The following is a 21,811-nucleotide window of genomic DNA, read 5'->3' as shown; positions in this document are numbered from 1 at the left end:
CATGCAAACATCTTGCTAATTAGTTGATGTGTCAGTTAGAATTTGCATCTTCGTCTTATTTATGAAAGATGGCCGTGCAGTAAAGACATCAAAAATCAAGACGTATGGTGTGAAGGAAGTGCAAGTTGTTGCACGAAGAAACTGTTTTTTTGGACTCACACTTTGATGTAAAATGGTTGGTACAATTTAAATTGTCTATGTGGAGGAGAAAAGATGGAGGGCAGCGAAGGACAAGGAAACAAAGGTTTGAAGCCCCATCTCTGCAACACTTTCCCCTCTCTGTCAGAGTGTCCCATGGGTTCAGGATTGGTTCCACTTAAAGCACTTAAAACACCCCACAGGACTTAAGCTTGGCTCTGTAATAAATATCAAGATCGCTCTTGGATTGTTTTTAAATTGAATGCAATCCACCACAACTGTGAGCCATCATTTCATTGTCCCCCCCCCCCCCTTGATCTACCCTTCTACTAGATGCCAGCCTGTTTTTGTTTTCAACATAAAGGGATTTTCAGGAATTGTTTTGCTCCAAAGTAGCACAGAGATCTTTGCTTCATAAATCATTTGAGCCTGAAAATAGTAGATGTATCAAATCCACGAAGTGTTAAGGAAAGCAAAACAATATTTCCCAAAATGGGGTGTTAAATCACAAAAGAAGCTGAAAGAATAACATGAATCCTTCAAAGAGGCTGGTGCAGACGTTGGTGGATTATCTAGCCATTAGAGTGCAAACACAGCAGCATCCACTCCTGTGTGTTTATTGTATCGCATCCAATATTCTGTTCTCGAATAAATAAATGCATCATGTCGGCTTATCAGTGTTTTTGTGACCAAATGCCAATACTAATGTCCCCCAAATAAAAGCGACTCGCACTGCTGCTGAAGCTCGAAACTGCCATTGTATAAAATCTTTCAGAGTTTATTCAAAGTCTTTGTATACATATCACATGCATATGAAACATCATAAATGTGTCTTCCTCATATAAATCAATTACCAGAGCGGTCCGTAGTTATCTTCCGATCTTGTGATTTATTGCTGTTTTAAGTTCATTGTCCTCAGCCGTGCACAGTGAAGTGTTTATTTTCGTAGTTAATTTAACACCACATTCATTTTTAATTGCCTATGTAATTGATTATGTGAAAACTATCAGTGTGATAAAAAAAAAAGAGCCTGCAGAGAGATTTATAGTCAGTATCACCTCAGTGTTCCGCTGCCCTGTGTACTCCAGCATTATTTTGATTCAGTATTATCACTCCTCTGTCTCATTTCTGGCCACAGCAGGTGAATTATCTCAGCAAAAAAAGCTGTGATTCCAGATGAGTGATTCTGGATCCATGAAGGCAAAAAATTTTGTTTTATTTTTGGTAGATTATTTTTGTTTATTAAATCAGAGCGATATATAGCTGGAGTGCCGCACCGTGGTGTAGTAGTTGGCGCTTTCATTTCACAGCATGAATATCCCAGATTTTAGTCTTTGAGGAGCTTTTGGTGGAGATTATATGTGTTCTGACTGTGTTATGTGGGCTTCCTCAGGAGACTCCAGTTTCCAAAATGATGTTTGAAGTTGATTTGTGCAAGTGTGAGTGTGTGTGACTCTCTGTCTCTGTGTTGGACTGGTGACCTGTACAGGCTGTATCTTCACCCATAGTTAGCTGACTGGCTCCAGTGTCTGCAAATCTATATTGAATAATAAATACAGAACATGGATGGATAAATTGTCGTTGGTGGCATTTGTGGCATATTTTCTTCCTCCTAACACGATTCATTTGGGGTAAGAAAATTCACTTGTTTCACCTCTTGCTGATGTCTTGTAAAAAGTACAAAGCAGTTCAACACAAGATGTGCAGGTTCATCTGTGCAGCGTTTATAGAATGAACTATCAGCCTGCATAATGAAGGTCATGCCCAAAAGAAAATACATTTTTTTTCAAGAATTGTTTTTAAAAATAGGGTGAAGTCAAAAATAAACTTCCAAGCACACTGCTTTCACAAGTAGGTTGTCCAATTCTTATTCCCAGATCTTTTTTCTTTTACAGAATATATTTTTAGCCGTAACGATTAGCTGGAAAATGTTGCACAGCACTGTCTGACCCACAGGAATAAAGAGTTTACAGAGAGAAGCTTCCGAATGTCATATTGATTTATTTTTGAAAGAAAAAGTCAAGTTTCTTGGTGGAAAGTTAAAAGGTCACAAGCCAAACTGAAGTGAAGTTATTTCTGCAACTTGTGTCAGCAGTAAGGAGTCGAAGCAGAATATTATTTCAGTCGCATAAATTTACAAATGAAATCAACACTGTAAGACCTTTTTGTTCAGTGGACTAAATCAACACACATCACATGCATTAGAAGAGGAAAGCTGAATATGAATCTTGTCTTTAAAAGATTTCTTAGTTCAGATGTTTGATATTTGTCAAACAATAGAAGATACAATAAAACATGCAACATTGACAAGCAGTTTCTTCAGTTTTAGAAAATACAGAGCAAACATGGACTGTGTGAACCTCCTCTCTATTCATGAAAAAGATTAGTGGATTGTCAGATTCTCTTTTCTAACAGTGTTTGTCACACCCAACTCATACAGCACATACACACACTGCTGGCACGGGAAGAGCAGATATCACCCGAGCTGCTCCCATTCCCGAGGACGCAAAGGGGATGAAAGAGTGCAGAAATGGATCTCCTCTTCTCTGATCTGCTGGTGCTTTCGACACCAACAGTCACCAGCACTTTCAGCAGAGGAGGGACAAGCTTACAATCTGTCCACCACAGCAGCCTCTTCTTCCATCTATATACCTTCAATAACTCGGGGTTGCAGAGCCGATCCCAGCTGATGATGGATGAAAGCAGAATACACTCAGGATGGGTAGCAAGTACATCACAGGGCTGTCACATACACTCACATTCACACCTACAGACCACTCTAAAACACCAATCAACCTCTTGCATGTCTTTTTCAATGTTGGGAGAAACCACAGTCCCAGGTGAAAATCCATGACCTCAAACTGGGGATGGTCTCTCGGTGAAGCAAGAGAACTAACGGCTACACCTCAGTGTGCACCTCCATCCTCTCTTTCTATCTTTAATTTCCTCTTTCCTTAATGTTGGATGTAAAGTGAATACCTATAATTGGCCTGTCACAATTATTAATGTTTGAATAAATTGTACATTGCACTTACGTTTGCTCCTTTGGACTTTTCTTCTCTCCGACACAGTGGATGCTTCACTGCACCTATGGCGAGAACATACAGATTTGAACTGATATGAACTAAACTGCCGCTCAGCAGTTTCAGACTGAATCCCAGCTCATTCCCTGTGGCAGCCAGCACATCCACAAAAATCACACAGCCACAGATACTTTGTGATCTCAAAGTCATTTTTCATACTCCCTCGCAGGTTGGTCATCCAGGACTTGTCAAATAAGATCACCACAGTGTATTTCAGCCTGTGTGGGACCATGGATAAGAGGATCTGAGCTTAGCTATAATGTGTTGACCTGGGTAAACGTGGATTGTCTCAAACTGTGTGGACAGATGGCATGAAGAGAATTCATGTGTGCCAACTGGAGCGGTAAAGATAAATCTCAGCCTGGCCATGTGAGAAATTTCATCTTCGATATGAACTCTGCTTTGATGACTTATTACCAGAGTTACGTGGATATCCAGTATAGATATTTTTCACAGCTTTTTCCCATCCATCCTGGCTCGCCTCATGCCATGTTACTCTGAAGTCGGAGTGCCAGTCAGAGTGGTCCCTTCTTCGCTGGTGCCTGTTTTGCATTTCTTCTCTCTGGGGAACAGGCACACCCATCAAGAGCCATTAGTCTTCACACTGACAGGACGGCCTTCCACTGCGAAACTCTCCCTGGCAGAGCTTTCTGATTGCCTTAGACAGTAGTTGGGTATTTCTACTAACAGGCTGAGACACTGTTCCATTTGTGTGGGGCAATATCTGCTGGCAATTGTCCTAATTCGTGTTTTTGAGACGAGTCAAATGAGACTTTGTGCTATTTCCTGTCTTTCTCCACAGGTGGATCTGATGTGTGAGAGGTCATGTGGATGAACAGGTCTTGTAAAGATGTTTGATTATCCTGCCTTCCTCTTCGCAGACGGATGCAGCGCTGATGTATGATGCCGTGCATGTGGTGGCAGTGGCAGTGCAACAGTCGCAGCAGATCACCGTCAGCTCTCTGCAGTGTAATCGCCACAAGCCATGGCGCTTTGGTGGGCGGTTCATAAATCTCATCAAAGAGGTAAAATTCAATCCAAGACACTAAAGATCACTGTGTCTTCACCTCTGACCTATGGAGCCTCATGCAGCTGCGTTAATGAGCTTTTTAAGTTAACACAACCAACACAACAAGTGTAGACACTCTTTTAATTTGATTTGACCACATGATTAGAGTCTGTTTTGCAGCAGAAATATCTACATTATTACATATTCTCATAAACAACATTTTTGCCTCATCATACCTCTCTCAGTAATCTTTCTGCAAATGGATGATATATTACTGTCATATTATTGACATTAAATACATGTTTTCCAAAATGTTTCACTGTGTTTCCCTGATATTTTCTCCATGCATATCTCCACCCACATTCATATCAAAGCTTCTGCGTGCTTCCTTAACTCTAGTCTGGGTCAGCCATTTGCTTTGTTCTACAAAGCTTTTTCATTCTGTGGATGGTATCATTGCAGGTAATTTTCAGAATGAGCCATTGTAGTAGCTGGTGCCTCCTGCCCTTCTCCTGTCTGCTATCGCTCTCCAGGCCCGTCTGTTCCTCCAATGGCTTTGAAGTGAAACTTCAAGCACAATGAACCACATGCATAATGAACTCTTACCTGTCAAGCCCGCTTCTATTCTCGCTGCTTTATTGTCTCTCGTTATGTTGTTGAGATAGACAGTGAAGAGAGAGCCAGAAAGAATTCATAATTGGAAAAGAGAAAGTTTTATGGATATAGGTTGGATTGATATTATTGTGAAAGACAATGCCTTAAACTTATGGGAATGACTTCTGTGAGACTTGAGGAGTTTTATTCTCTAATACAGTATCTTTCTGTCTTTAGGCTCACTGGGATGGTTTGACGGGTCGGGTTCTTTTTAACAAGACCAACGGGCTGAGAACAGACTTTGACCTCGATGTCATCAGCCTGAAGGAGGAAGGGCTGGAAAAGGTGTGGAACAGTTTAAAGAAATGTTAGGGTTATATTTCTTTTGTGGAAGACGAGAAGATAACGTCCTGATGCGAAATTGCTTCAACAGATCGGAACATGGGATCCCCCAAGTGGTCTGAATATGACAGAGACTCACAAAAGCAAGACATCAAACATCACAGACTCTCTGGCTAATAAGTCCCTGCGTGTATCCACCATACTGGTACAGACAGCATCATGAAAACACCTGCAGCTCAAACGCCATCGACAAATAAACGTAGAAGTCATGTAAGACAAAAGACACCCCACTGGGAAATCTTTATGTGCACTTGTTTTGCTTGTGCAGGAGGAGCCATATGTGATGTTCAAGAAGTCCGATAAGCCTCTGTATGGCAACGATCGCTTTGAAGGCTACTGTATCGATCTGCTGCGGGAGCTCTCCTCCATCCTGGGCTTCCGCTATGAGGTGCGTCTGGTGGAAGACGGGAAGTACGGTGCACTGGATGAGGGCACAGGTCAATGGAACGGCATGGTGCGGGAGCTCATGGACCATGTGAGTAAACAGTCGCAGCAAAATGGAAATATCACAAAGTGCTTCTTTTGTCTTTTGTGGTCCAAATGAGTTTGATGTGAACAGTACCAGTTGTCTTCTCTTTATTTCTGCTCTTCTATGAAATTCTAAGGGAATATATTTACACCAGTTTAACATGTTCAAACATATACCTCCTGTTATTAGTCATTTGTGTCTAAAGTAATTAAAAAATCTGCTTGCGTGCACAGTGGGAATATTTGAGCTTGTCTCTGAAATCAAGTCAGTCTTTTTTTCACTCAAGCATAACGACATGCTGTGGTTATTCTTGTAAGATGGCAAAACTAATTTGTAAAATTAGTGAAAGTTGATTTCAAATTAAAATGAGGTTATTAATTTTGCACTGGAATGTGACTCTAAGAAGATGACTAAAAAGGAGGAAATCAACCCAAAGGCTGAAATCTCTATTTTTGTTAGAGTATGTATCTGTTTCTGCCTGTAACATTATGCTATAAAAGTCTTCAGCGTATAAAAATATGATGCATATAACTACCATCACCATTTACAAAGGACTGCCAGCCTACGGACAAAGAGAGGAGCACCACTTAAATCTCAAACTTTGAACAGAAACTGACAAAGGAGATAGCAGCACTATTACATAAAGTTATATCTTCCAGGGATTATGCAAAATACTTCAGAGAAAGTTCTTAGCTGTACAGAAAAGATAATGTTATGCTCACCGGAGACACAAGGTTAATTCATCACAGATTAATTTAATCCCAAGATGGTTGACACACTGACTCACCTTTGACACCATATAAGAAGGATCAGGCATATAACCTATAATTTCTCAAACTCAGAACACCGCCTGATGATTTAGCTGAAGTAATGACCCTGGAAATTTTCTCCCTCGTGTCCTGTGTCTTCCTCCTGCTCCATATTGACCACCATAGATGTTGACAGGACTCATGTATTAATTGTTTAAATTGTCTTAAACACACGGTTGATGATGTTCTGATGATCTCATTGCAGAAGGCAGACCTTGCAGTGGCTCCTCTGGCCATCACCTACGTCAGGGAGAAGGTCATCGACTTCTCCAAGCCTTACATGACACTGGGGATAAGTATCCTGTACCGCAAGCCCAACGGCACCAACCCAGGGGTCTTCTCCTTCCTCAACCCCCTCTCGCCCGATATTTGGATGTATATTCTGCTGGCTTGCTTGGGTGTCAGTTGTGTGCTCTTTGTCATAGCCAGGTAACATGTCAACCCCACCTTCTTCCCTTTTCTGTTTCTCTGCTTCTTTTTTCTCCCCTACGTGCTTGCTTGCTCTCACTAACATACAGCAGTTGCTTTGTTCAGACCCGCAAGATGCGATGTGTCCTTTGTTTTTGTTTTTTTAGATAGCCTCTGCAACGATGATAGTCTACAGCAAAAGAATATCAAGTCTGCAGGAAACATGCAATTTTAAAGGCCCATATCAGTGGTTTAATATGTTCGAAGAAGACAGAACACTGCATTGTTTTTGCTCTATTATCACCATTAAGCAGCTTTGCTGAAAACACTAAAGGGCATTAAAAGGTTTACTCTGATCTTATTACAGTGGAGGACTAAAACACACACACAAAAAAAGACTAAAACATGGTTTCTAAAATTAGCTTGCAATATCTCAGGCATATTTACCCAAGCATCAGCAACTGTAAAACCAGCTGCGAGTTTCCCTTCCTATTCACGTGTAAGAGATGTACGAGTACATTGCTGATTAATGTATACGTACAATTCTTACAATATCTTAACAAGCATTTTTTTCCTAAATCCCCTATTGCATGACTGAGCGTTCCTCTTCTCACTCGACCCGAAGAGGTTTGGGTTTGATGCACATTTCATCAATGTTACTGGCAAAATGATCACATGAGAGGAAAGCGGCAACTGTCACCTAAGTTAGTTCAGAATATGCAAAGAATTCACGTAGCGCTTTGTTTCCATGATTGGTCAGGGTAAGTGACTAGCATGCAATTAAACTGATATCCTTCTGGTTGGCCTTGGTACTTGATTCAATTATGACAGTCTTGTCTGTGTGCATGCAGCGTGCTGGTTCTTGCACACCATGGCAATAAATTGTGCTTGTCGCCACACTATGCAACATTGAAAAAAGAAAAAAGAAAAAGGCACCAAAGTTTGAATCTGGAGTTCACTGTTTACTTCAATTTGCTGAGCTGGTTTTCACATAATTGCAGTATTGATTGCACAGCCACTGATTGATTGGTCAATCCCCATAATGCAGAGTATATTAATTTCTTTAATCCCCTATAAATAGACTACGTGTAGTGAGCTTATGAAGTTCTGCACAATAAAACACTAAACACCTCAATCTCTCCGGGGATTCACATCTTTGAACCACTTCCCACCCACATGCAGCAATTCTTTTTTGTCTCACTGAATAAACTATCTCATTTCAAGCTCCAGAGAAATACATTTCACTCTGTTTCCATTCCAGCGCTCTTTGTGGTTTAATTGGTTTTTCTCTTTATTAGCAAAATAAATAGCATTCACTCACATCAGACATTTCGGAGGATTGAGAGAATCCACCTGCCATTAACAATAGATGGATTTAAATTGCATTATTGCATGTTAATATATATTATACAGTTCGCTGGTTCAAATGTATTCCTAGTCCAACCTCTGAGTGCCTTTATCTTTAACCCCCATTTGAGCAAGAAGGTAACTTTTAAAATAACAATAGTGTCTCAATGACAGTTTCATAAAAGTGATTCATTTGTTGAGGTAAACATTAATAGAGGTCAAGCCTCAGTAGAATTTATGAAAATGATGGTGTTAAACAACACTTCCGATTTGCAACAAGGAGTGTGATAAGTTGATGGACTTTTTAATATTATAATGAATAAAATGATGCAAAAAAAGGTGTTATTAAGTTTTGAGTTACAGAATTTAAAAAGTGAATGTGTAAATCATTCCGAAACACACCCTTGTGTGGTAACTTTCTATTTCCAAGTATTTTGATGTGCCTGAGCCGCTTCCTTTTGCTGAGAGAAGAAAGGCAACAGATCCGTAAACCTTGGCAAAGTAATTGAATCCAACAGGCAGTTAATGGAGGATGCGTGTTTTGTGTTACTGTGGCAGGGGACAGATGAAGGGGAAGAGGGACATGAATTGTGGAGGGGTGGTGGGTCATCGTTTCAGAATTCAGCCTGCAATTCGACATGTCCCTTGTGCCCAATGTGAAGAGGTGACCTTACGTCTGCATGTTCCACATCGCCTTCCTCCTGGTGATCGACGTGCAAAACATGGCCTGCAGGAATACAGGCCAGCTGCAGGTCGTACAGATGAGCCATTAAACCTGGCACTGGCAGAATACACATGTAGGCTCTGTGAGGGGCAAAACACAATCCAATCAAGTATATAGATTCACACCCACAGACTTACCTACTGCATGCGCCTGATGTCGCCCACAATTGTCCTCACCGTCTGTAAACAACAGCATGAATAAATAAATCATCATCAAAGATGTTTGACTTCGAGATGGATTCGATTGGGCCAATGCAAATACGCAGATGCTACTTCAGACAAATATACACCCACATAGCCATAAAGCCATAGGAGAATACCTTCAAGCGCCAGAGGCTTGAGCCACACATGCATGAAGACATATATGGAAAGCATATATACACATACACACACACAAGCACACACTGCACAAGGCCATTGTGTTGTTTTCAGTTGCCTCTGGATCCAAGGAGATGGAGCTCTTTGACATTCCAATAAATCAGGCATCCTGATGGCGTTGACAAGAAGAATTACAGTGTGTCATCACAGCCATGTCCACGCAGATGAATCTCAAGGGGAAGAGAATAGACAAGAGCTGTAAAGGAAGTGCAACATGACAAAAACGTTGCCACATTTATGATGCTCGTAAAATAGGACCGTTAATGTGTTAATTAGGCTCTTTCACCGAGGAGGAGACACCAAATGACATTACTGCATATTTGTTTGCGAATGTCGTGCAATCCCTGTGTTAAATGTTGCTGCAGTGAAACAGTGCATGTAAGCTATATTTAGTTTTTTTTTTAGGTTGGGTTTTCAATTAGGGTTTGGAATGGATAAGCTACTTGGCCATAAATGTCCCTACAAGGATAGTCCTTCAACAAAGTGTATGTGTGCCTGCTCAGCTGACAAATAGCATTACATTCCTACACCGTCTAAACCCTTTAAGTCTCTGCCCATAGGCTTATTAGCATGCAGTATGCTGGGGAAAACGCTCTTCACCAGTCTTACCTGACGGGCCCCTCAACTCTGCATAAGCAATGTTTCTTCTATCACCCTCTTCAGCACAAACTCAATCAGTTCCTGATGCTTAACGCTAACCCAATCACCTTGTGCTAATGCCATGCCACTTTTGCTTAGGATAATAAATGAGAAATGTCCACAACTGACCTGAAGACACTGGCAATCAGCCGAGGAAGAAGGCAGGTGGAAGGGGGTGAAAAGACGAGGTGTACAGGGGAATCGAGGGAATCAGGGGGAAAAACAGGGGTGTTGGTTGTTTGTGATGGGATTAGTACAGGATGAACAAACCGTTGAATGCGTAAATGGGTTTTGAGGAATGGGGAGGCGCAGCTGAAAAAGGGGAGAACAGTGAGATTGCTGTTGGGAGGGGAAAAACAAACCCACGAATCCCATCTTTTGGTGAGAGCAGGATACTGTATCTGCAGCATGTTTTCCGGGTGTTTGCAGTTACTGAGGGAAACACATTAAGGCAGCTACGTAAGTGGATCGAAACAAGCGCCAAAGATCATTACACACTTGGACATTATCGCCGGTGACACTGTTATTCCAGGCTTATTGATCTGTTCCTGCAATAAACTGATGGCATTTGAATATGCCAATATGTTGATCTCAGCAAAAGCCTGAATGATTTGCTTTTGTCTGTGCAGAGGCTCTGTTCCTGAGGCCAGAAGAGAAGGACTTACACCCATTTACATTCTCTTTATTCCTATACATAATGTTCTGATATTAATGTTTTATTAGACATTTTCTCTGCATCAGAGACAGCAGTGGTCTGTGCTTTGTGTTCACTTGTCTCTCTGCTCTCTCTTTTATAGGTTTAGTCCCTACGAGTGGTACAACCCGCATCCATGCAACCCAGACTCGGACGTAGTGGAAAACAATTTTACGCTGCTCAATAGTTTCTGGTTTGGAGTTGGGGCTCTCATGCAGCAAGGTAGTTGCCTCAGCCTGTGGCTGCAGTCGCTCTGTGGAGCTGGAGCTCTCTATACCCCACTGTCCCCGAGGGCTGAGGGTTTGTTAACCCGGCCAGAGGCAATGGCGAGAGACACCTGAGGTCTGGGCAAAACTCACAGTGATCATGGAAGTGTATCTTTTAGGCTCAGTTTATAGAAAGAGAAAATAAACATAAATATGGGAATAAAATAGATTTGTCTGTTTTATGTTTTTCTGCAAATATTTACTGACTATAACAAAGAGTGAAAGTTAAGCGAAAGAATATGCTATATTAGTACTATATCATCATGATAACTATTACTTGTCTTTATATCCCAGCAATTATATCAATACTAAAACCCAGTGTCCTCTCCTCTTGCCTCGGGCTCATCAGCACCTGGAGATCAGTGGGGTGTGGAGTCGGATGTGAGGTTACCTTGGGTACATGACTCTCTGCCCCAAACAGCCACACTTCTCTGAATGACAGTACTGAATGTGTTTGATTTGATGTAATTGATTCATGCAAACACTGTGTTCTCACTAGACATTCCAGATAGCACTTTCCTGTGTCTCCTACATTATTTAAAGCACTCACTTGTGACTGAGCGATGACAAATTCACTTGTTTGAAATTCAACAATGATCCTCTTTTTAGAGATCTCTCAATTGATTTAGTGTGAATCATTTTACTGTTTGTTTTTTTCAAGATGATGAGCTTATCTTGGTTTTACATATGGAAAATAAATTCACTCACAATATCAGAACCATACTGATAACTTTTGAGCTTGAATGTGTTTTTCCAGTGTGACATTCTCTCCTGCCGCCTTCCTCACACCAGGATCCGAGCTCATGCCCAAGGCCCTGTCGACGCGAATCGTGGGGGGGATCTGGTGGTTCTTCACCCTCATCATTATATCTTCATACACAGCCAACTTGGCTGCTTTCCTCACTGTGGAGAGAATGGAGTCCCCCATAGATTCAGCCGATGACCTGGCCAAACAAACTAAAATCCTGTACGGGGTGGTGGAGGACGGTGCTACAATGACATTCTTCAAGGTAGCTGAGTCTGCTATTGTGTTTAGGGGTTAGTTTTATAATGAAGCTTTAGTTTTCAAAACCCTTTTGATTGAATTACGGGTTGTGAACAATTATCAAGCAGCAATTTCATCAAATATAATACAGAATGGAAACAGATATAGTCCTTTACAGATAAACAAACTGATGGAGCATTAATATAAAACTCATACGATACAGTATTTATACAAGAAATCATTATCTTGAGTGATTTATTTATTTATCTTGATGTATTTTTTTTCTCTTCAAAATAACAGCATGATATTTAAGTTTGTTCTCTTGCTGGCAAGATAAAGTAATGATGCCCGTCACCTGCAGCTCTTAATCTAACAGCTCACTGGGGCTGCTGCTATTTATTCTATGATTAATTACCATGTTTTTTACCGATCTGCCTTTAGAAATGTAAAAAAAAATTATAATAATACTGGTGCTTGTTATATATATTAATGCAATTTCAAATATACTGTGAGATGGATAATTTTTTTTTTTGTACTGTTTCACCATATAAGAAAACTAAACTTTTTGTCTGTCACATTTACAGAAAAGTTAGCTTTGCTTTGTTTTTATAAATATGACATAAAACTGAAAGTGCAAAGAACTTGAAAGAGTAAAAGCATCTTTAAAACAATATCACTGATAGCAGCAGTGTGATGTTGCATGGGAGCAACTCAAGGGAGATCTAATGTAAATTGTACAAATGACATTGGAAAAAAGCTTACTTAAAGTCAACAGGGATCATGGCTACTGTATTTGTGATTATTCTGCAAAATCCATGTTTGGAATACTCACTAGGTATAGATAGGTTAATACATTTAAAGCTGCTTTACAAGGTGTTTTGCAATAACAGAATAGTCAGAATAATTAGAATGAATGCTTTATATGCATCACCTCCTGGTAATTATTTGTGCAACAGTTGAATTCAGCATCAGCATGAAACGCTTTAAAAAAAACGAAACAACTTCAACCCATGAATAGTGCAATAATCAAGAGATGATTGTAGAAAAAAAAAAGGTCATGATTCATGGCTTTAATAAATGTTAAAGATTACAACTTTTGAATTGAACCCAAATGGCTCCATTATAACAAAATCACCCACTGAGGATTCATATGTATCCCTGATGTTGCCACCAGTCTCATTCAAACTTTTTTCTCTGGTTACACTGCAGAAAACTAAAATCTCGACCTATGACAAGATGTGGGAGTTTATGAACAGCAGGAGGCAATCTGTGATGATCAAGAATGTGGACGAGGGCATCCAGCGTGTCTTGACATCAGACTATGCTTTCCTCATGGAGTCCACCACCATCGAATTTGTCACCCAGCGCAACTGCAACCTCACACAGATCGGCGGCCTCATAGACTCCAAAGCCTATGGCGTAGGAACACCTATGGGTAAATTACCTCTGTGTGCCTTGTGCATTATAAAGTAATTCTGCAATTTGCCATATCAGATACTATAAAAGATGAAGGATGATGATTGAGATTTATGAATAGAAAGCTTGAGCTTTATTGATGGGATTGTAATGCTCAGACAGAGGGAGGTGTAAAAGATTTAGCGTAATACAAGGTAAATGGCTGCATTTAACTTTTAAGGATTGAAATGCACCTTGTGTGTGTGCTTCGGTTGTGCGGGCGTGCATACATGTGCAGGTTTTTTTTGGTTTTGTTGTGTTTTGTTTTTTTCGCGTCAGTGATTTTCCCAATAGATGGTTTGCAGGCAACGAATTAGCCCTGGGTCAAGCTCTGTTTTTGAAATACTCTTAATGGTGTGTTTTCGACTCATTTGGAGCTACATTAAACAAGTACGTTAGCGTGAGACGGTAAAACACGGAAAGCAAGTGATTTCAGTGCAATTCCCTTACGCACTTCCCTGACACCATCTAAATTGTTCACCAGCACTAAACCACCGAGAAAAAGCATTACAGAGAGTATAAAACAAGCACTTTGAGTTGTTTGCAGCTGCATATTTGATCCAGCTCCTGTCAAAAAATGTGTACTGTGACATTTTAAAACAACATTACAGGTTGATGAGGCAGAGGAGCAAAATATTCTGCATCATTGTAACAGTTTTGTTGCATATAAAACAGTCTGTGTCGGTGTGAAGGAACGTACCGCTCACAGCTCTAGCATTCCCATGGACCCCAGATGAAAGCTGTTGATGGCCCTGATTCCAGTGTCACCGAGGTTAGAGCAGTCATGACGAGGCCATGGAGAACACTGCAACCAGCAGTAATGGTCACATCTATCATCAGTTATACGAAGGCCATCAAAATATGGGGTATTAATTCTGGCCAGCCACATCTGGGCCTGGCCAGTGCTGATGAGTATGGCGCAGTTAAGAATCTGCAGGGATGCCCTGATTGCGGGGGCTATAACAAAGCGGAGGTGATGCTGTGAAATATAGCCCCACTGTGGCCCCATAAGTGCACAAGTACTTACAATGATGCCCTTGAAATGGACATGCAGAACCGAGAACATGAATCAGCTCCTTTTACTTTCATGCGGGGAGGCAGTGTATCAAATGTGTGGCAAATATATATCAAATCCATTTATTTCAGTGATAAGTGGTTGAGTACTTAAACGCATAACAATTAATGTCGACTTCCAAAGTTATTACTGCCTATTAGCTCATTTCTGCTAGTAATTTTCATATTCAGTGCAGTTTTTCAGAAATAAGGAACTGATTATACACTATTGAGAATGTTTTGTTCATGACTGAAGATAGATATTAAGATAGATAATTGCATCCATAGTTCTAAGAATGCTCTGTTTTTATGGCAGTGGTCATTGTGTGAAAATGGTAAGATTTCAGATGATGCTTTTCTTGTTGCATCTCCATCCCAAACCCTCAGCCCTCACATCAACCTCCAGTCTATAACTTTTGCCCTGCTGAACGCTGTTTAGCAGTTCTTTCCCCCGTAGGGCTGTTCCAGCAATAAACCAGAGCAAGCCGGGTAATAAGTCTTAACCTTTTAGAGCTTGTCGGTTTTCACACGTCCTTTTCCCAAAACGCGAATGCGTCATATGCTGCTATCGACTTAAACTGTGATCACATTAATACTTGAGGCCAGACAGCGTGGGAGTGATGGATATCCTCTAGTGCTGAACATCTGTCAGGTAGTTGTATATGCACAGTGTGTCAAGCACAGCGCTTTTCCATTTGCCCAGGCCCTGTTCTCCATATCCTCCTCTCTAAGGACCCATCCTATTAGCATTTATCCAAGGCCTGCTTTGTTAGGCCATCATTAATCATTTGAAATATGAGGGGAGTCAGAATCAGGGGACTCGGATACTTGATAGATCTCTCATCTTCGAATGAAACCGGCATATGCTTTTCACATGCACTTTCACATGCACTTGCATAAGCAGGGTATGTAATCACCGCACATCTACAGTATGAGTGAAACATACGGGCATACAAGTGTTCTTTAGGTTTCGTCTGAATGCAATCTTACAAATTATACAGAGTTACTGACAAACATTATACCATTATATGGAGGAAACGCGTGGCTCTGCATGTAATTTTCTATTTCTTAGAAAAGTTCTTTGTTGCTGTAAATACATAGAGACTTCTAGATGAAAGGATGATGGATGGCAGCGGATAAATGATAGATAAGACAGAGGGAGAATCAAGTAAAGGGACTGACAGGCGAAACTGTGTGAGAGCAGCAGACAAAGTGACGCTAACTGCTACCTGGAGCCAGAGACTGTTTCTGTCCACTGGCACAGAATGTTCTCATGTTTGTCAAATAATGTTTCCAGCTGCATGAAAAAAAAACAAAAAAAACAGTCGCATTTGTCACATCTCTGTTAAGTCCCTTTGAATAATCACATGAGCCTAAAATGAAAATGTGCAACCAGGCTTCATTATGCATGAGTTCAGTAATCACATAAATACACTAACTGGCTTTTTAAGCGGTGAAAACATGAACAACTCACAGCAACTGTTAATCTATTCTGGCCTGGTTGAAGAATAGTGAATGTGCTGTGCCCCGACCGGCCGTGTGATGTGACACACCCGCTGCGGAAGGGAGAGGAACGCAACCCCACACAGCTACTCCGCCACAATTACCCCTGCTTTGATCCCACCAGCAACCCGCTGCGCATTAATGCCTCGTCACTAATTCTGGCGCCTTCCCAATTTTTGCGGATTTGTGTTCTTTTTTTTTTTTTTTTTTTTTTTTTTTTTTACTCAACATGACATGAACATGCATTTAAAAAAAAAAAAAAAAAACTCTGTGGTACATAAACCCTATCTCCAATTCACACTTATAATCCAAAATATGTATGCACCCATGCAATGCACTCCCCACTGGGCTGCTGTTTATAGGCATAGTTTATGTCATATGAAAGTGTGGGCAAATAGACACTAATTTGTCAGAATCAACAGCAGCTTGACTATATAAAGCCAAGTCATTGTTGCCAACTCTCAATTCATTCACTGCAGAGAGGAGTGACAATTTTGGAATCACTATGAATACAGGGATTAGTGGGATTTGAAGAAGGACTTACAAAAAAAAACCTCTCTAAGCAGCTAACAATAACATGACTGGATATATGATCACATTCAATACACCCACCAGCAGCATTATCTTTGTTTTTTCAGAGTTAGTTATAATTAACCTCCTCAGGCCCGAGCTTTAATTTGGTATGGCTTTCGAATTTCTCTAGTTTTTGACATTAGTAATACCTACATTGGCCTAACAAGGACATGACAATGTGCAAAAGCCACAGTCCAAATGCAAAAGGCACAACATGATGGAAAAACACAGAACCAAATGCAAAACCCTGCAACATGAACGTAAAAGCCATAACAAGACAGCAAAAGCCCACAATGGAAAACTGAGCTTCAATGTTCACTAGATGGTAGACAAAAGGTCCACAAATAAGGTTAACAGCTAAATGTTAACTACAGTTCACTTTAATGGTGCACAGATATCAAAATGTAATATTAGGTTGTGAGAGTTTAATGTTTGCCATTATTGTGGGGGTTTTTTGTTGTCTTCAAAGGCTCACCATACAGAGACAAGATCACAATAGCCATTCTGCAGCTGCAAGAGGAAGGGAAGCTGCACATGATGAAGGAGAAATGGTGGCGGGGGAACGGCTGTCCTGAGGAGGAGAGCAAGGAGGCCAGTGCTCTGGGAGTACAGAACATCGGCGGGATCTTCATCGTGCTGGCTGCCGGACTGGTGCTCTCGGTGTTTGTGGCTGTGGGGGAGGTCCTGTACAAGTCTAAACAAAATGCTCAGCTTGAAAAGGTACAGAGCTCTTTTTTGTTGTTGTTGTAAACCGTAAAACGCATAAAAGACATCTTCCATATTGACTTATTATGATACTTTTTTGTTTCTAACTACTAACTAATTAAACAATTATCAAATCAAGTGAAATGATGCTGTTGGGATCACCTTCTGGTTTAAAGTCTGGCTTACATTGCTTTTTTCTATGATTTTTTTATGTTTTCCCTGCATGCATGTTTTGGTTTTTCTTTTTTCCCCCCTGGCAATCGTGTTCTCTTCCACAGTCTAAAACATGTGTTCGAGTTTAGCATGCATGGATGAGAGTGTCTGTCTCTCTGGGTACGTCCGAATAGTCCCTCCTTTCTCCTTATCTATCGACTTTCACTTAACCCCGTGGATGACGTCACAGGGTTAAGGAAAGGTGTTAGAAGGTTTCCTAAAGTAGTTAGTGAAAAGCGATCACATTGGTGTCGCAGTCTCTTTGCAGTTAGTCAGATGTAATTGGTTCAGGTGCTCCACAACCTCTGGTTGAATAAAGCGACATAGAAGACAGATGCACGGTTAGTTGTCTATGAAAACTCTGTCATCTTGGTCCCATTCTTGTCTTAAAAGGCAACTGTACGTAGTTGCTTAAACTTTTGAAGTTTCCGCTTCCGCTCTCATCTTCAAATATCTTCAAGACATCAAGCAAGTCAAGTTGCCTTTTAAGATTTGAATGAGGAACTTTGCACTCTGTGTTGATTCATCCCACTTTCATCTAATCCACGGTTGCAGAGGGTCGATTCCACCTGACAATGGGTGAAGAAACCCCGAACAAGTGTCAGACAGATGCATCCTGGACCGGCAACCAGTCCATTATAAGGCAAACAGAGAGAGACACACCATCAGACACGCTCTCATTCACACCACCAATCAATTTAGATCATTAATCATTCTCAAATGTGTTTTTTTTTTTTTTTTTTTGACCATGCAGAATGTGCAGAACAACAAATTATTCAACTCAAATCAAGGATGTTCTCACTGTGAGGCAACATCACTAACTGCTACAACACTTATGGCCTTGCCTGATTCACTTTGAGGAAGTAGTTAATGGTTTCACACTCTTTCCAAAGATTCTCTCACAATTCTCGCACGTATGCATATAAATGTACACAATATACACATATATATATATACACAACGGAGTCTTCGGTCACTATAATCATTCTCAACACTTGATCCTAAGAGGTTTGACATAACTGAGTGATTAGAAACACACACATGCTCACACATTGGTGGATATTTGGCTTTGTTTTTTTTATAGAAAACACTGCATTTTGTAAAAAAAAATAAAGTAAAAAATCTTAATTTACAATCACGTCTGAATCACATCGATGTTTTTCCAATTCTTGCATAGACAGAATCGTTGGCATCTTATTTGTAAATATGCACTCATGAGTACTGTCAGTGGAATTGCACATTTGCTATATTTTTTTATTTGTTGTTGTTTTGGGTTTTTTTTTTTTATTCTAATGATATCGCTGCAAAAGGAAAACTCCGGTCGTGCGTAAACTGCTCTGTGTTTGCCGCACTTCTCCCCTTCTCCTGGTTATTTTTCCTTTCTCTAAAGAGACTGAATATATTTTAGACTGCTCTAACTGTGCTCTATTTTAGTCCTGAGTGCCCATGAATCATCTCACAATGTTGAGTATGTATTTTAGTGCACTTTAACTTGTGCAATGATGTTCTCAGATAATTGTGAAAGTCCATTTGATAGCATCTTTTAATTATTTACATCTACAGAATTAGCACAGCGCACTGCCATGCTACTTTATTGCAAAAGTAATTACTTGCTGGCTTTTTTTTTTTTTCTCTTTTTTTTTGCAGGCTGCATATGTTTCAGAGCACATCCTTGCTATCATTAATCAAGAGCTTGCAAGATTGGGTCACAATATTCAGATAATTTGCAAATGCCATAATCTCAAGGCTGCCAAGGTGCTGGTAATTTGCATGCCGACAACAAGCCTCTCCTTTTACTCCCTGCCAGCCTCCTCCACCCTTAGCCTCCTCCACATCGTATTTTTTCACCCTTTTTTTAACGCCTCTCTTTACTACTACCTCAGTCACTCTTCTTTTTTTTTTTTTTTTTTTCCGAATTTGGAAAATATCTTTTTCGCAGACCAGACAAATATGTAAAAATATCAGGGGGGGAAAAAAACTAAAACGCTTGGTGTACGAGCCACCCACCGATATCCATCTCACACACCCACGCACATACGAAAACAGGAAAAAAAATAATAGCCTTATACTTTATTGCTTTCCCTCTTTTTTTCATATATCTTTCTTTTCCCCTCCTACAGCCTTTGAATTTGAATTACATTTTGCATAATCAGGAGCAGGAATGTATGAGAAATTGTCTTGGCAAAGTTGGTGCAATAGCACATTGACATACCATAGGATTTTACGCCACATACATAATGCAAACGCAACTGAAACCCACAATACCGAAGTTATATAACGCTGTTGTTTTTTAAGGGTTTAAAATATTTTGGTGTTTAATCTGCCGGAGTGGATATTCAGTCCTTTATGCAGTATCTTTATATTTCCTGCTATCATGCCAAAAAAAAAGCAAAAATTACAAGTGTTTAATTCTCCTCTCGGGATTTACTTCCTGGCAGAGTGCAAAAGACTGTGAAACAGCATTCAGACCTCTGTGCATAAAATGTGCGCAAAGCTGAAAGTACTAAATCTAGGGCACTTCAGACCTTTAAATAAAATCCTTTTTTTTTTTTAACAACCTATTATTTAAGACTTGAATTGCTAAGTCTGAATGTGCTGTCCACTTTTAATACTCACATTATTTCATACTTAAAATTATGTCTTCAGAAATGCTGCTTTCAGATTTATGAAGTATCTACATTTAAACTGTAGCTTTTTATTTAACCTTAAACAATTATTGATGTACCTTAATAGCACTATCAGACAACTCGTGGTTTATTACAGTAAAGGCACATGAAGTCAGTTTAACACAGCAGGTGTTTCTCTTCACAACTAGAACCACTTTATGCACTGTTGACTACTGTTTAGATCTCAATGAGATCCCTGAAGTTGAAGGTTTGATAAAGCTCGATTTGTCAAACATAGGGGCCAAAAAGCTGCCTGCCAAAAGGTCCAATCCAGCCCACACCTTGCAAAATGTAAAAATCCCAGTTAACTTTAATTCTACAACAAACTAAGTTTACTGGGTATTGAATGGTTTTATAAAGGAATGAATATTCCTATTTGTGTGTGTGTACATGCATGTGTGTTCAAAACACACTGTTTTCTTTTGAAATTGCAATGTTCAGGCCTTGCAAAATCTCAGGCTTTTAAAATGTAGAGAGGCTTCATATTTATGCAAAATTTTGTATCTAAGGATTGTATTGTTTCCATTGAATCTGGTCACTATATAAACCAATGCAAATGTTGAATATTTAAACAGTATAAATAACATGATATAATGGCAGTGGTGGCAAAATAGTGCATAATGTGAACAGAAATACATCTTGACATCAGAATTCTCAGTCGTTTCTTCCAGCAATGGGGGAGCATAATCATGTTACATAAGCATGTTATGTTATGAAGCCAATACAAATAAACAAGAGGGAGGAGGTGGAAGAAGAAAACATGGTGCCGAATGCATTATTTCTTTTTCCAATCAGACTAGAGGACTTGAAAGCCTGGAAAAACAGTAACAATGATTGAATTAATGCCGGTAGAATAAAGCTGCTACATGTAGAATTCTAAAATATCCCAAAAAGAGTTTTGGAGAAACCTGTTCATAGCTGAGGAGCCATTTCACCTCACGTCCTGCCAATGTTCCGCGTTGTCATGCCAATGTTGGCCGCGCTCGACGCGGGGAATCTGCACGACTTTGAGTGGAGTGGCAGACAGAACGACACCAGCTGTAACTTTCTGCTCATTTTTGTTTCCCTGTGCAGCGATCCTTCTGCAGTGCCATGATGGATGAGCTGCGTGTGTCTCTGAAGTGCCAGCGTCGCCTCAAACAAAAGCCTCAGCCGCCCGTCATCGTTAAGACTGAGGAGGTCATTAACATGCACACGTTTAACGACAGGAGACTCCCGGGAAAGGAAACCATGGCGTGAAAAGCTGCACGCACCCCGAGGCCGGGGGTCAAGTAAATGCTGACTTAACTACGACAGAGGTTAGCAGTAAAACCAGGATTCCTTTTGAACCCACTTGCTTATGTAGACAGATGTTTCCTGTGGAAATATAGATACCTGAGCAGTGTCACCTCACTGTGACAGTTACTTTCTGGAAGGAGCTGGAGAAACTAAAAGACTTTCGGGTTCGGTAGGTGGCGTATGTAAATTGAAAGACCATCGAAACAGGTTGTCTGGTCCACACGAGAAGTGGGCTTGATGAACGTACACGTGTATACTCACACTCACACACACACACACACACACACACACACACACACACACACACACACACACACACACACACACACACACACACACACACACACACACACATACACACACACTTTCATCTGCCACACCTGACACCTGTGCAGAGGGAGGAAACTCTATTGTGACAGTA

The 21,811-nt window shown here is 40.4% G+C and overlaps 1 protein-coding gene across 2 annotated transcripts in view; it reads left to right on the top strand.

Annotated features, from left to right (window-relative positions):
* LOC308143693 (glutamate receptor ionotropic, kainate 2-like) overlaps positions 1 to 21,351 on the top strand; it is a gene marked incomplete at both ends in the record, with an annotated part of 62,779 nt that extends 41,428 nt beyond the window's left edge. For both annotated transcript variants that reach the window (XM_080514581.1, XM_080514580.1), the window contains 10 exons: positions 4,103 to 4,246; positions 5,062 to 5,169; positions 5,258 to 5,371; positions 5,495 to 5,701; positions 6,710 to 6,933; positions 10,797 to 10,915; positions 11,752 to 11,969; positions 13,154 to 13,379; positions 16,998 to 17,248; positions 21,187 to 21,351. In XM_080514581.1, the coding sequence (XP_080370707.1) occupies positions 4,103 to 4,246; positions 5,062 to 5,169; positions 5,258 to 5,371; positions 5,495 to 5,701; positions 6,710 to 6,933; positions 10,797 to 10,915; positions 11,752 to 11,969; positions 13,154 to 13,379; positions 16,998 to 17,248; positions 21,187 to 21,351 (1,776 nt within the window). The remainder of the gene's footprint in view (positions 1 to 4,102; positions 4,247 to 5,061; positions 5,170 to 5,257; positions 5,372 to 5,494; positions 5,702 to 6,709; positions 6,934 to 10,796; positions 10,916 to 11,751; positions 11,970 to 13,153; positions 13,380 to 16,997; positions 17,249 to 21,186) is intronic.
* Between the last annotated feature and the right edge of the window lie 460 nt (positions 21,352 to 21,811).

This window comes from Blennius ocellaris (genome assembly GCF_963422515.1).
Source record: "Blennius ocellaris genome assembly, chromosome: 18".
NCBI lineage: Eukaryota > Metazoa > Chordata > Actinopteri > Blenniiformes > Blenniidae > Blennius > Blennius ocellaris.
This window is presented reverse-complemented; position numbering and strand designations above follow the sequence as displayed.